Source organism: Saccostrea cucullata, unplaced genomic scaffold, assembly GCF_032062105.1.
Source record: "Saccostrea cucullata isolate Sc308-1 unplaced genomic scaffold, CSIRO_AGI_Scuc_v1 ctg2155, whole genome shotgun sequence".
NCBI lineage: Eukaryota > Metazoa > Mollusca > Bivalvia > Ostreida > Ostreidae > Saccostrea > Saccostrea cuccullata.
The window spans coordinates 205,006-221,604 of NW_026923723.1; the positions used below are offsets into that span (position 1 = coordinate 205,006).

At 33.5% G+C, this 16,599-nt stretch overlaps 1 protein-coding gene and 1 long non-coding RNA gene across 2 annotated transcripts; one reads left to right on the plus strand and one right to left on the minus strand.

Moving 5' to 3' along the window:
• Nucleotides 1-6,177: 6,177 nt before the first annotated feature.
• Nucleotides 6,178-14,859, minus strand: LOC134264754 (stabilizer of axonemal microtubules 5-like). Its single transcript, XM_062747038.1, has 8 exons — nt 14,776-14,859; nt 13,542-14,104; nt 13,343-13,449; nt 12,767-12,998; nt 12,404-12,522; nt 8,191-8,392; nt 8,019-8,107; nt 6,178-7,255 (listed from the first exon to the last, which is right to left on the minus strand). Exons 2-8 carry the CDS (start codon nt 14,098-14,100, stop codon nt 7,097-7,099), a joined length of 1,467 nt encoding a protein of 488 aa, XP_062603022.1. The 5' UTR covers nt 14,101-14,104; nt 14,776-14,859; the 3' UTR covers nt 6,178-7,096.
• A 252-nt stretch (nt 14,860-15,111) lies between these two features.
• On the plus strand, nt 15,112-15,851 carry LOC134264755 (uncharacterized). The gene is made up of 3 exons (XR_009991609.1): nt 15,112-15,217; nt 15,604-15,656; nt 15,771-15,851. It is a non-coding gene; the product is annotated as an uncharacterized LOC134264755 (long non-coding RNA).
• The last annotated feature ends 748 nt before the right edge of the window (nt 15,852-16,599 follow it).

The window sequence follows — 16,599 nt, forward strand, 5'->3', positions numbered from 1 at the left end:
TGTTACCGAGTTGTAAATTTTGAATTTACTAGGTGGAGACGTTATGCAAAAGGTTATAGTAACCTCCGCTAGTAAATTCAACAACAGGAAATACCCTACTTCTTAGGCTAAGGTGCACAGCAATTAAAGAGAAAAAACAAAATGTGTTGCGATACCTTATATCTAAAAATGTGTTACTTGGAATTCATTTGCGCTTTACTAAAAAGAAAGCTGCTTTTTTAAACACTATTGGGTGATTGAATTATAAACATTCATAGACAATTCTGGAATAGAATCAAAGTAAAAATATTCACCAAAGCAAAGGATGTACACAAAATAATATCAAAGAGATGTCAGGCATTTCTTAGCGCATCGCCTTGGCAATCATTCACGGCACCCAAAGATTCCGATTTCAGCTTTACATGTGCTTATATTATTTTTACAAGCTTAAAAGAATCTCAATTTTTAGAGTTTCTTGTACACCTTTTTCTGAATGTCCGGAAACAGTTTAATCATTTTTAGACTGTTCAAAGCGCCTCCAAATCCTTTCTTTCACTTCAGTGGACAGTCCTCCAAGCCAGCCTTTTATCCCTTTTTCATTTGTTTACAAGTTAAGCTTCAATATACATAATGACTCGTAAAGAATTGAATTTTAACCTTCAGGGTACGAATAGTTTGTTATTTCTGCTGTCCATGAAATGGCCTTTCTTTCACCAGGCAGGTCTACATTGTTCGAGTGGCATACTTTGTCGAATTATCCGGGGAGATATTAGAGCTTTTAATTGTATTTAAAAAGTTATCCCGGGAAAAAATCACAGAACAAATAAAGAGAATCTCCAAATTTCTAGATAAGATGGTGTTCGCGTCAACGAAAGAAATGAAAAAATAACAAATCAAACATGAACCATTGCACATGATATGCTGTCATTTTGTAGGAAACCTTAGACAGCGAGGTTTTTTATCAAACTGCAACTGAATGAAAAATGATGGAAATCGGAAAAAATGCACGTGCTACCATTATTTTACTTATGCCAACGCACGTACATTTAGCAGCTTAATTTCTCGTGTCTTTAGAGTTGAATTCAGACGCAACAAGTTGCACTTGTTATTTGGGCATGTTTTGGAACATCTGTCTTCTAACTCTGAAGTCAAAAATAGATTTTCCCAATTGTTATCGCAAAGATTAATCGGGGGCCGAAAATCCCTCAATATACTTGTTAAGTGCCGAAACAGAAAATAAGTTTTATTATTTGGATGTTAAAGTTTACGGGCATTTATTTGATCTATGTGATGAAAATGACAGAATTATCTACTCCTGATAACTGCTAGGCTTCAATAGGCGTAAAATGCTTGTATAATTGTTGTATTGTCTGGAGAATCGATAGTGAAGACGGCACTGGCATATCTTGTAAAGGTACTATCGTGTATGAAATTATATACTGATAGCAATTCTTGCGCCCTTATTATGTAAATATATTACTTGCATATAAATACTGATACTTTGCCCTCGACTGTCCGTCTAGCTGTCCCTCCGTCTTCTGTCAGTTTCTCCCTCTCCAGTAGTTATCCGCGCGTTTTCCTAAATGCTTCAGATATTGAGATAATTTTTGGTACATGTAAGTGCAATGGGTGTATCTTGATAAGTCAAATTTGCATTTCGTTCCGTTTCAATGATTTTGACGGAATAATGACCTTTTCATTTTTTTTTTTAAGGTTTTACGCATTTTTTATTCCCGAAACACTCACAGATTTTGGACCTTTTTTGGTGAGTTTACCTTGAAAAGTTTGCATTTTGTTGTACTTCAATGATTTTTACGGGAAAATGGTATTTTTTATTTTAACGGGAACCATGCCGGTATGGGCCTTATATTGCGAATACTCTCAGAAGGCTTGCTCAGTTTGTAAGCACAACTGTCCTTGTTATGACACACTGGAAGTCAAATAGAAATAATTACAATTCAGTGCTTTCAGAATAAATATATGCACACCTCGATGACCTCGTATTTTTTAACCAAACTCATTTATTCAGTATTAAGGGGATGTATTTAATTCCTGGCAGGTGACTGACTTGAAAGAGTGCTGTCCCTTTGAGTTTTCTTTATAGCGTGTTCATACGATCAAATCGCACCGGAACAATATTATTAAATTCTCCACAATCATTCCAATAACAAATTTCTTTTAACCAATAAAACTGAACACAACTGATGTGCAAATATTGACACACAGCCTTTGTATTATCGCTCCTTGATACTCTTTGTTAAAGTCAAACTTTAAATCTACATGGACACTCCGATAGAATTAAGCGTAATCGTGACCTAGGGCATCGATTGGTCCATGATTGGTTTTCAAGATAAATTGGTCTTTAATTAATTTCAAGAGAATTTATTTCTGTCTATCAATGGGAAATTATTGCTGTTTGTCGCCTGGTCCTGATCCTTATGATAGTCCTGGATGAATTTAGTGTTAGCTTTGCAACACTCAAAGTCACAATTAACGCTAATCTACCAAACACAGGATATGGACATTAGGTTACACCAATTTAAAAAAAACAAAAAAAAACACGAAGTTTATTTTGATAAATTTTCTATTAACATTATAAAACTTGTTGAATTTTATTTTGTCACAAAGGAGAAATATGCATTACAAAGAATTTTGACAAAATGACGTCATCCTTGAAAAGCAGGATAATATTAATTTCACTTCTCTGTGCTTCAGCATTCATCCCTCCATATTTATCAGCCGCATGATAACCTCGATGCTACCCTTCATTTTTGTAACCATCTTAAGTGTTGGGATCCTGAAAACAAATCCGAGAAATTAGAACTTTTTATGAAGACAAGCGCTAAATTATCTTTGATTTCAGTTTATAGCTTTATGTTTTTGTAATATGATATGAAGACGATTTTGAAGTTCGCTCAATCGTGCAAGCCCGTCCGACCCTTCTTGGCAAAAGCAGCTTCATTCCTCCTCTAATTGCGTCGGAATTAAACTTAAAAGGATTGTAAATTGTTAGCGGATTAGGGAGACTAACCACAGATTGTTTACGGTTTAAAATAGTTTCAACCTAATGCATTTGAAAACTTTGTTTCTGTTTGTCTTCATTAACTAAAGGCAATTAAATTTAAGTAAAATATCATAGTGTTTTAGGACTTTGTGAAAACTTAGCAAGGTTTCCTGTCCAGTATAACCACCCCCCATATAAAAGTAAATGAAATGAAAAATGTGAAGATAACAAAATTGATCGATCTCATTTAAGTCCTGCTTACAATTCAAGTCAGGGCACAAAACGGACCCCCAGGAAAGACCAGAGGTGGGGTCAGGTGCCCGGGAGGATAGGGCATCCCTTGCCGACCGGTTACACCCACTTGTACCTTCTGCACGATCGGTTAAAAGAAGTAATCCGTCAAAATTAGTGTAAAAAATGGCTAGATTTAAACAACTAATATAAAATATATCAGTCGAAATACGATCCAAAGATAGGTTATATCTGCAAATAAGGTCAAGTAAATAAAATTGCGATTTTATTAACTTTGAACGAAACTATTGAAAGTCCTGCCACATTAACTTATTTGTTAGTAAATTGTATTGGATTAGAAATGTCATATTGCGTAGTGAATCTATAAGGGGTCATAAATACTATATGCAGGACAGTCAGGTAATACTGAGATTTTACTGTATAAACAGAGGAAGCCAAGGCATCCTCTGTCTTGACGTTTGTCGTTTAGTTCAGTCGCACTCATACTTATTTCTTGTAGGATAAAAACTATTTGTTATAAATTTCACCCATCAGTTTGAATTCTCATTTAGATGACGTATCTGCATACAGAAAGATACAAATACTTCCTGTTTGATGCTTATCGTTGAATTGACTTCAATTGAAAATATCAGAAAGCAGAAAGTATTTTAGATAAGCATTGCCGATTAATAAAGAATCTCTGCTGCCTGTTCAATAATTGATTTCTAAGTTTTAATTCATATTTTATTCGAAACTATATGTCTGAGTCCTCTCTATGACGAAAGCCTTGAGAGGTTTCATGTCTTGAGACCGAGATTTATACGTGTGACTTTCATAGAACAACTTTGAACAAACAACCTGTATACTTTGAGGAAAGAAGATGCGTTAGAAACACTGATGCCCCCGTATGGCAGCTCATGGTGAGGATTGCAAGGTAAACTCAAATGTCAAGGTCAAAATTGTTGATACCAGAAGGATGATATTCTCAGAAGGAATACATCTAATGAATATAGAAGCCCTCGAACTAACGATTCAAAAGTTATGACCAAGGTTAAAGTTAATTTAAGTGGGCCATCACTCAGGTCAAGGTCAAAATTGTTGATATTCAAAGTAAGGTCTTGTCACAAGGAACAGACCTGGCCTAAGGATCATGAAACAAACTTATACTTAAGTCAAATTTTCAAAAGCCTTTAAAATGTTTATCAATATGGTATTTATTTCTATATTTGCAGATAACAACACCTCTGTGAAATAATAGTGGAAAATATTTTAATTTTGGTCTGCTTGACTTCTACAACATTTTATAATTAAATAAAGATTTCGATTTAAGCTTAATATGTTTCATGATCCTGAAGCCTGTAAAATATGAAAGCCTTATTACTAACGGTTCAAAAGATGTAGTTAAGGTTAAAGTTCAAAAGGTCAAATATTTCTACACGCAATGAAAGGTCTTTTTGCAGTGAACACACATGTGAAGAATGAAAGCCCTAGCCCAACTATTCAAAATTATGGCTATGGCTTAAGATTTTTCGGGTAAAAGTGGGTCATACTCCAAGGTCAAGGTCACGAAGTCAAATTTGATTGTACCAAAAGAAAGGTCTTATCACAAGGAATACACCTGTGAAATATGAAAGCCATAGCCCTACCCATTCACAAAGTTATGGACAAGGCTAAAGTTTTTGCGGACAAACCGACGGAAAGGGCAAAAAGTATACACCCCCGAAAAAATAAAGTTAAAAACAAATATTGCCACAGAAAGAGTTTGGTTAACTTTGTTAGTATATTTGTTTTATAAGTATACAGATGTTCGGAGTTTATCTTATACCTATCCTCGTACTTTTAACGTTATTAGATTTAACTGAAGACTGCAAGTCCATCAGAGTTTCTTTTTCTATCAACAATTTGCATTCTGACATTTTTATATCACCGATATTGTAAATATTCTTCGGATCTCCTCCGCCATCTTTCTTTTCTCGTGTCAATTTCTGATTGAATTCAAACATCGACAGCAGACGATCACATAAATGTCAATTCCGCTTTTTTGCATCAGAAATGACAGAAAACACTGGACCTGTGAAGATCGCAGTCTATGTTTAGCTCCGTGGCAAAAGTGATGCTGGAACACTACTAATAATTACCCTTGTCGTTTTATTTTCACCGAGATATACGACAACTAATAATTTTTCATGTCAGAAAACAGAAGTAATTTTGATCAGATTCGTAGTTTGTTAAACCAGTGGAAGTACATCTACTATGAGATAAAAGATTCGTCTAAAACGCTGTTTGAGATATGTCTTGTTTGGGTTTCAGTCTAGCACGGTCGATTTTATTTGAACTTATGCGCAATGTGTGTACCTTTTGTTTATAAACTTTTTCTACGCGACAAAAAGATAGCATGTAAAATGGCACGAGACCACAAAGTAGACGATAAAATAGATATTTATTTATGTCAGTCACTTAGAGTACCGGTGCATCATTACACCTTGGCAAATTTAACAAGTGTCACGTCTCTTTTGGGGGTATCCTGACTAGCAACCTGTATATGTATGACGTCGTCGTCGGACACCTAGCACCTGCTGAGCAGGTCTATGGGCAATATCACAAATCTGTACACCTCCTATTATTACAACTAGCTGGCATTTTGTGGTTATACATCAATTCTAGTGGTACATGTCGTCTATGATGAAATCCAGTTTTAATTCACCAACTTTGGTCGCGTTATAGACTTTTAAAGACGTTTCCAAAAAAATATTATACCGGTCTGGAATTCAGCGTTCGTATTAATGTCAGTGAGACATCCTTGTACACAGTATTCTTTAACTTTTGGGTTCAAAGCAAAGACTGCAATTTTTCCTAGGAAAACTCCGCTATATCGCAATACTATACGGAGGAAATCTTTACGAAACAAAAATTGAAAATTGCTTTTAAAATAGTATTTTTTAATCAATTTAAAAGTGGACATTTGTAAAGGTAACACTCATATGAACAAGAAACAATTGACAGCACTAACCAAAATTTAAGGAAAAAAAAAAACAAAACAAATTACAAGCCAAAAAAAGGCAGCTTATTTGTGGAGGTTTCAATCTGTATTATCATTGATATTTTTTTAAATTCAAGTGAAGATAATATAGCACTGGGAAGTCGTTCCACAATCATAACAAAAAAAAAAAAACATTTCAATGGCATGTAGATAACAAACACACATAACATATTTATGCACAAAAAACAACCTTCCATAATACTGCTAGGGTTTCTATTATGCTTACAAATAATACAATACTAATAAAAAAAATCTCATATCACAAAGTAAACATTCACATTTGAAAAGCCAATGTTAATACTGATGTTTGCAAAATTTTAATACATCAAAAAAAAAAATATATTAGAAATCTGGCAAGATGTGCAGATTTTAATACTTAATTGAGCATTTAAAAGTCATTTTAAATAAATAACAATATTGGAACCTTTGAGTCATACTGACTAATGTTACCATTAAAGTAAGAGGTGTTCTTTTACAGCATACAAATCAAACGAACACTTAATGTTTCACGATATAATCTCATCTCTAACACCTCTGTAAAATTATCAAAGAAAGCTTAGAAAAGTTTATAAATTGCTCATACCTCTCGATCATTGATTTCAATTAGATAAGAATACTATAAACTTATATGTTATAATAATTTTCCCTTGAGATCAAGGTGTACTTTCCTGATAGTTATCTGCTTTTTCTACTCTAAATAAAAGCAATATTGCATAAGTGTTCATAAAAAAATGTGAGGAGGGAAATTTTAATTACTAATATATTCTTCTTTAAAGTTCTACAAAGCAGAGTGACGCTGGCGTAGAGTACACAAAGAAAGACAACTCTCAGACGATTTCGTCTTACACGATTTTCAGGGTTCCGAGAGGAACGGAACTCTTCTGCAGTCTTTGGGAGTCGTAAGCGTATTTTTCTGAAGATTTGGGGGTAAACATCACCTGGTGGGTCGTGTTATGGAGTTGAGGACCTCCCAATGGCGGCAGAATGTGTGACATCTTCAGCTAAAATTGGAATGAGTTATTAATTAAACACAGCGAATTCCTTAATGAAGCCATCTCATGCACATTCACCAGACGCAACTTATTTTTCTTAATTATACAGTTATATTACAAAAATTAACCCTGGTCCATGCCTTATTATACACTTGTGTTTTACAAGGTATGAGGTTAATTTTTTTTTCATAAACTAAAAACAAGTTACGTCAGGTGCCCGTGACCTCAATCACGATATCTAATCTCGCCAGCCTCAAATAAGAATCGGTATTTGAAAACTTCAACTTCAACGTGGATACTCGCGAAAATCCAATGAGGACATTAATCAACGAGGATTATGTACCTGAACCTTTAATTGATATTTTTTCCTTAAGATATATCTTAATTTCTAAAACAACAGGGGGCGTAACTTACATGTATATAATATAATAATATTTACCTAGCGATGTCTAATTACATGATTTACAGAATACGATCATTGTATTGCTTCTATGAATGCTATATAGAAAACTCTTGCAATATATGAAATATATAATGACAAATTTAAGTTTATTTTGCTAAAAAAAATTCCATTGTCTATCCAGGAAGGGGTCATATCTTACGAAAATATAGATTCCGCCCCTTACCAAGAATCAGGAATGCATGAGTTAATTTATCGTAGACAAACGAAATATCTTTATTTCCATCAAATCTCTACCTCGTATTGACAATCAGGTAACATTTGATTTATCAAAAAAGGAGTGAATTGTGAAATGAAGACGAAGTTCCTTACATTTTCCAGGGCGGGTTTATGGATATTCATTCTTCCTATCCGCGGATCTCTGTAGTCCATATACGACGATGTGTGTTTGACCTCATTCTCTGAAACGGAACGAAGGAATTTTATTCAGAATCTGGAAACAAAAGAAACAGATACCTGTTTATATTTACACGTAATTACTTACTGTCGTAATAATCCATGGGAATGTTGGTCTCTGTGTGGAACTTCGTACGATCGTAAGTATACGGAACATCGGCGGGCTTGAAGGTGCTCCGAGTGGTAGTATCATAGAACGTCTTAGTCAGAGGAGGCTCCTCGAACTGAACGTTACTCTTTGTCCTTAGGTTTGCTCCAGAGATGATCCGATTGTGTAATCCTAGGGGTGGCTGAAACGATAAAAATTCACAATGCCAGTGTTAATTAACGCAATAACAGTGAAATTATATTGTAATGGTGAAAAAAAACGCGAAAAAACGCGAAAACAATGAGAGATGATGGGTATACATTTAATGAAATGTTATGGCTACAAAATTGTGTTACAAAAATTTTCTACTCTACCAAATTATTTACTTTTTTCTTTTACCCTTAACCACAGGAAAGCACGGGTGTTTGTGGACAGAACCCCTCCCCCTTTTCCCTATATACACCCAGGATTAGGTAGAAGAAAAGTATTTTATAAAGAATCTTAAACGTTTATTCTGTGTTAATTCAAATTTTTTTTCATATGGAATATACATTATGTAAAGTAAATGTGTTCTAGAAGAAAATTAAAATGTCTTTGGAAATTGGTGTATATTTTGTAAACTTTTTACTACCGTTTTAAATCAAAGATTGTTAAAATGGTCGAATGAAAAGTATGTTATTTCAGATGCACAATTTGGATTTCAGCCTAAACGTGGAACAGCTGAAGCAATATTTTGTCTACATACAATAATTAATCAATCATTAAGAAAGAAAAATAGGCTTTATTGTTGTTTTATAGATTATACAAAAGCATTTGATACTGTTCAACGCGCACAATTATGGCACAAACTTAGTTTGTATGGAATTAAGGGGAAATTACTTGGCATTATCAAGTCAATGTATTCTAGTATGAAATGTTGTGTAAAATATGCAGGAATGCTATCAGAATTATTCAAGAACAATAACGGACTTCTGCAGGGAGAAGTTCTGTCTCCTATTTTATTTTCTTTATATGTAAACGACTTTGAATTAGAGTTTTTAAAACAAGGAAATGTTCCGGTTGATTTACAAGAATTGAATTTATTTGTTTTAATGTATGCAGATGATATGGTCATTTTTTCAGAATCGATAGATGAACTTCAAAGAATGCTAAATACATTATATGATTATTCTACGAAATGGAACCTGTCTGTTAATATATCGAAAACAAAAATTGTTATTTTTAGAAACGGAGGTAAAATACGTAAGGAAGAAAAATGGCATTTAAATGGTGAACCAATTGAAATTGTTGACCAATTTATATATCTCGGTGTACTTTTGAATTATAATGGAAAATTTAATAATACACAAAAACAGCTGGCAATCCAGGGTAGAAAAGCAATGTTTTCGATGAAATCAAAAATCAACCAAATGTGTCTAAATACTGAGACAATGTTTTCACTTTTTGATACTTATGTTGCAAGCATATTGAATTACGGTTGTGAAATATGGGGGGGGGGGGGGACACAATGCTAGTGATATTGAAAAAGTACACTTGGACTTTATTAAATATGTTTTAGGTGTTAGAAGGAGCACAAATACTGCCATGATTTATGTTGAAACTGGTAGACTGCCTATGAAAATTGTTCGCATTTTTCGCATTTTTAAATTTTGGTTCAAGCTGTTAAAAACTGACAATTGTATTTTGAAAATGTGTTATGAATATTTGTTCAATGAATGTGAATATTCCGGCAGACACTCTGATAATTGGGTTGTAAATATCAAACAAAAACTTTATGAGAATGGACTCGGATTTATCTGGCTTGAACAAGACAAAGAAATGATTTGTAAACAATTTCCTGTAATCAAACAAAGAATAAAAGATAATTTCATACAAAATCTCATGGCAGAAATTAATTGTTCAACAAAATGTATTTTTTACAGACACATTGTAGATTATTTAACCTTGCAATATTATTTAAGAAAGTCAATACCTAATCTTTATAAAAAAACAAATAAGTAGAATAAGATTGTCTTCCCATAACCTTGCAATTGAAACTGGCAGGCATAGAAATATTGTAAAGGAATTTAGATTTTGTGAATTTTGTAAAAATATCATAGAAGACGAATTTCATTTTGTTTTAATTTGTCCCCTTTACAAGGACGTGAGAAGTAAATATATCAAAAGTTATTACTGGAAAAAACCATCCGCATTCAAACTAGTCCAATTATTGAGTGTACAAAATTTTTCTGAGCTGTGTAAGTTAGGTAAATTTTTGCATTTAGCTTTTAAGTTAAGAAATGAAAAGATGTGATCCATTCTTCGTTTGTCCAATCGTTATATCAGTATATTTATTTACATTTATTATGTGAGTCAAATTTGTTATATTTAATGTATAGACGCGCCATACCAAGTGACTTCATTAAATAAACTAGGCGCTGCTTTTTCATGTATTGATACCATACCATACCATGCCAATCTGTTTTTTCTCTTAATTATATTTGTAATAATGTGATAATACGTATGTATTAAGCAATAAAGAATAATAATAAAATAATAATATTCGGCCCTGTCCACAAGTACCCTTGCTGTAAATGTGCAGAATGTGAAAAAATAAACATAATAAAATTGAACTGATTAAGAAACTTAAATTTCATAATTAAAATTTTAAAACTAACTATAGAGTTAGTAGTTCTGAACGTGTCGGAGCGATGGAAGTTGTCGGAATCACTCAATATGAATCGGTGCGCATGCTCTCTACACAGAAATCATTGTACTAGGCCTAACCTTTTGTTATCGAATCAGTATATTTTTCTTCTTTATCTACATGTAGCCTAGCTGCAGATCTGTAGCGTTATGGTTTTATATATTTGTCTTTGTTATGGTCAAAGACAAATACATGTATATAAAACCATAACGCTACAGTTCTGCAGCTACATGTAGCCTACAGTTTTCCAGTGTTATTTGTGTTTCACGATTGAACACAAAAATATTTAATTTTAACACCAAACACATAAAGATTATCTCTTTCTTCATTTTAATAGTAATATAAAAATTCTCTTCCCAAATCCCTATACCGAAATATCAAATACTTTGTTCAACGAGTTTGATATTGAGCGATTCCTTGACTAGGAATAAATTAAAATACATGTACTAGCTAAAATGAGCTACACTGTAACAATGTAAATACTTAAATAGAGTATATTCCTCCTGTACTGAAAGCTGGTACTAGTATATACAGAATATTGCTGTAGGATTTCTACTGACTCTGTATCCTTCAACATATGTATAGCTTTGTCTGAAGGAGATGTTCCATACCTAAAGCTATGATCAGTTAATAGTGAACTACTAAAGAGATTTAAGTTTCTTTGCGTTGGAAATACTTACAGACATGTGGGTCGCTGTAAAACAAAGATTAATTAACAAAATCTCAGGACACTAACATACCAACAACAGATAAAGGTGAAGTAGGTGGACATAAGGGTTCAGTAAAAACCGAATATTTTTAAATATAAATATTATGGTTAGGAAAGAAATGTGAAAATATTTCAGGTCGCTTTAAAATACATGTAAAAGATTATATGTATAATTCAGTATTAGACAAACATTTGTAAGGATAAAATACACATACTAGTATCTTGATTTAAAACATTTTTAAGACATGAAAGACTGACGACGCCAGAATTGGGCCACTCAGGGGGAAAACACCATTAGTTAAACACATAAATGTTTAAAATAAAATCATAGACTTAGAAGTGTTCTAGAAATAGAGAGCCATGCTGCCTGATTTTTTTTTATTTAAAATCCTTTGTAAATATAGCAGAATTATACTTCTCAAGGTAAAACCATGTAATGGATTTTACAGGTAATTTAGTATTTATCTTTCTGCGTATCGCTCCGTAAATTAGATTTTTGTTAATTCATTAAAGTTACATATAATATTAGAAATTATTTTTTTTACAGAGGAAAGGAAATTTTGGATAATTGTAGACAATATTTGGTATACATTACCCGAGTCTTAAAAGGGTTTAACTGCAAGATTATTCAGATATAACAAAGCGTTTTTTTTTTTTCACATTAACATTTGAACTTTATATAAAAGTTTTAAACGTTGGCAGTACTTATTTATAATAAATATATTTCATCTGAAATAAGAAACTGTTGCAATTCACAGCATTTGCGTTGCCCACTTCAAATAAAGCAAATTTATTTGGAATCTGTGGTTTGTACTTACGTTGCCATGGTAAAATCGTGACGTCGTCATGTTGACCCTTTCAGTGACCCTGGATTCCTCGAGGTCACCCTCTGGGAAGTCACTGTGATTTCGATGTTTTCCAGGTCGGTATCTCTCAACTGAATTTTTGGAATAAAATAACTGTATTATTAAAGGGGAAAATTTAAAAGTTACACAATATTCCACGTACTTTTAATAAGTAATGATCACTTGTGGATTTAAAGGGGACCCAATCAACCTCCTTTTGTGTCCAAAATATACATAAGAATCATGTGCGTGTGTAGCTATGGGCCCCTAACCCGAGCCCCTTTTCAAGAAAGGCTTTAATTTTTATGAAAGCATCACAGTACTGAGAATACTCACACGTGGTGGATGCTGGCTGGAAGGAAACACTGGCTGTACTCAGATAATCGTTATATTTGCCATGGCCGTCCTTCTCCTTGAAGTTAGTTTTGCCGAGGTAAGCGCTGACTGCTGATTTGCAGTACGGCTTGGTTTCGCTCTTGTCGCTAATGAAGGGGAAAGTCGCCTGCATGGTGGTATCATTAATGGTGACCTTGCCCGGATCTCCGACCGGAATGTTGTAGCCATACGGCTAAAAATAATATTCAGAAATTTGACTTGATGAAAACTTTCTTGAAAAAAATTCTTTACTCTATTACAAATAATTGATTGTCTGGAAATTATTGATTTTTCCTGCATATTTCAATACAAAATTGAAAGCATTTTAAAATGAAATCTTCATATATCGGTCAATGAAAATCCATCATTCAATAACATAAAATACGATGTAATCTATTTTTCGTTTTTAGTTTGGTAGAACAAAATTAATAAGGACGTTTTTAAAGAACACAAAAAGCAATCGAAATTAATTTATGAATGATAGAAACCATACTAAAAACGGATCAACAGGATAAAATCAATACAAAAGAAACACACCGCTGGTAAAGTCTGCACAGGATTCTCCCACTTGCCTTGGAACTGGTCATTATGAGACGTGTTAAAGTTTGTCAAGCGATCGTCTCCCTTTACCGTGGGCGGTCCGCCTTTAATATATAAATAAATATCTAAGTTTGAAAACTAGCACTTTCCTTCTTTCAACAACAAAACATTCTATGAAACATGCAACGAAAATTACCTTCATGCATAGATGGCGCTCTGTGAGTGACGTGCACTGATGTATCGTGACCCATAAACCTTTCGCGATAGTCTGAGCAGGGTTCTGCTGCTTTCTCGGGATCTCCTTGAGGAATATGACTGACAGAGGTGCTAGTGGCCGGCTCGACGCGTTGGTAAGCAGGTGTAATCTTGGGCTTAAAATACGAGGTATGCATGGTCTCAAAGACATCTACTTTACTCACATCAGTATCCATCTTGAAGTTAGTTGATCGGAGCTTTTGGTGAATATCATCTAAAGCAACTGGTTTTGGTAGATATCGGTATTCAAACGCTCGAACGGTTTCCGATGCCTTATCCTTGAAGAACTTGTCATCTCTCGTCATAACTTCGGCCAGTTTTGGTCGCTCGGACTCCTTTTCGCGACCATAATGTTGGTAAGGCGGATAGTCTTTCTTGAAGATACTCTGCATGGATCCCTCAAGGACAGACATGTCCTGAGCCACCTTAAAATTGGTGGAGGCCAGGAAATCTGACCCCGTTTTGGGATTTGTTAAGGGGACCGCCACAGACTGTGACATAATTCTGAAATACAAGTTTTACAAGTGCTTCTTGAGTTTTGATTAAATGCTCTTTTTATGAATTTTTAAAAATATATACATGTATATTAGATAAATTGAAGGATTAAAACAACAAGTCATAAAAATTTCTAGTTCCTTTCCTTACTTCTTATTGATTAAGATAATAAAATGTATAAATAATTGTTGTACATGTAGTCCTCATTCCATAGTTTAACATGTACCCTCACATACTGCACGAACATGGTATCGTTCTTTTCTCCAAAACTGACCATTTATTATTGAAAATGTTCATTAAAGAAATAGCCCCCCTTCCCATCATCATCAAGTTTTGTTGCAGTATAGTCAACATGGTCAAAGCGTTCCTGGCAATCTTTAGAAATAAAATCCGTATGTAGAAAAAAAAAAGCAGGATCAGTCCCCAAATAGGAACTTAAAGTTATGGACAACTCCCCCTTGTTTGCATCTTTTGTAAGCCAAGCCCCTTTCATTTTTCAAAAAACGATATTACATGCCTGCAGAAGCTGTGAGATATGTTTCAGAGGTTGTTTTTATCAACATCACACTTCATTTATTAATTTGCTACGCGATATATTTCCTAAACCATTACATAATTTAGGTAATGATGACTACACACACTGTTGGATGTTTATCTTTTTTGGAATTGTTCAAATTTACCTTTGAGTTTAAATCTCTTTAACAAAAAACATTGATCCAAGGCAAGTGGAAGTTTTTGTATATAATTTCCATAGCTACATGCTACTTCCGGATTGTTGGTTTTGGATAGGGCTTTCAAAATTGCTTTGTAGAATAGCCAGTTTAGAAAAAAATAACATTTTTTTCTCAGTTTTATTAGTTTAGGTTAAAGAAAGCAAATGTTAAAAATAACAATAAGAACAGAGTGCTGAAAAATTGTTTTAAAAAAAATTATACGTACGATCTACTACAGAAAACTCAATGTTGCGCTCTTTTGTTTATGAAAACCACAAAAGCTCTGTAAATTTGCCAACATGAATTTGCCAACATGGCGTCAAGAACAGAATTAAATTTCAAGAAATTACTAAGTAGGTGCGAAACGATGGCAAAGGACAGAAATTCTGGAGAGTGGAGATTTGAGAAAGTAAGACCTAATACTTTCATTGCAAAAAAAATGTTAATGTGGTTTTCTGTAAGTGAATACCTGGAATTTTCTTAAATTATTCAGACCTGCCATATGTTTCCATTACTAACTTAAAAAAGGTGTGTTTAAGGACAGATAATACAAACAAACTTTTGTCAAAAGATATGAAATCAACAACTTGAGTCATGTTTTAATGAGTGAAATGAATAACTTTCACCGCGTAGCTTTTATTTTATAAAATATATACAAATCCAGGCAACCATTTTTTGTTTGTACCTTCTGTCCTTAAAACGAAACTAGACTTCATTGATTTTTTTTATTTTAAAGTTGTACCACAAAGGGTTTTCTTACAAGGTTTTATTACAATAATGTTTTATTTTTTTCAGTATGTAGAAACTCTGCAAGATTTACTGAGTGAAATGAAGAGGTCTCGAGTCAGGTTTGAAACTAAGCTAAGACTGATTGAAATTTATTTCAGTGAAATACATATAATTTGAACAAATTTTGATAAAAAGAAATATTTCTTTAAAGACATTACTTTTTTGAATTTTAGCCGCCCTCCTCAAAAAAACCTTGATGAGTACACTGAGAAATTGGTGTACCTGAAAGAGCTGGTGGAATCTGACAAAGGGGTAAATTTTTTAATGATTTGAAAGAAAATTGAACGTGAGTAGCTGCAAAACTGTAGCTCTCTGCTTGAGAAAAATCAGACAGATAAAGCAAAGAGCTACAGATCTATGCATTGTAAAAACCTTTGATTTACAACGACAATTTCTTAGCTCCTTTCAGGAATTATTTCTTGTAGTTTATGTTTTTTTACGCTCTTAGAATGATATCTGATAATTAATTATACATGTGACTCTAATAATTGATAGTTTATTTACCTTTCAATGGTCCTAAAAGTTCTCTATGGATGTGGAATAGATTCCCTTTTTTACGTCTCCTTCCTCACACGGCCCTTCTTGATCCGTTGAAAGGTAAATAAACATTTAGAAATAGGAGTTAAATGTATGATTAATTATGGGGTATCATTTATAAAGCTGGGAAAACTAAAAATATAAGAAATAATACCTGAAGTGAGTGACAAAAAAAATCTGCGACCTAAATCGAAGGTTTTTACAACGCATGGATCTGTGGCTCTCTGCTTTATCTGTCCAAATTTTCCCAAGCAGAGAGCTACAGTTCTGCAGCTAGGAAATGATTGAAAATCATCAGCGTTTCTACCTGTCAAATCTCTTGTCCTGTTTAATGACAAATGTTGAATGCCAAAGTTTTAAAACCAGGAAATTAGTAAACATGGTCCTCTGTAAGCCTCCCTAGCTGGCTGTTTTAAAATCTGTCACAGAGCTGTGTTTTCGCAATCACTCTTCAATCTCTTAACC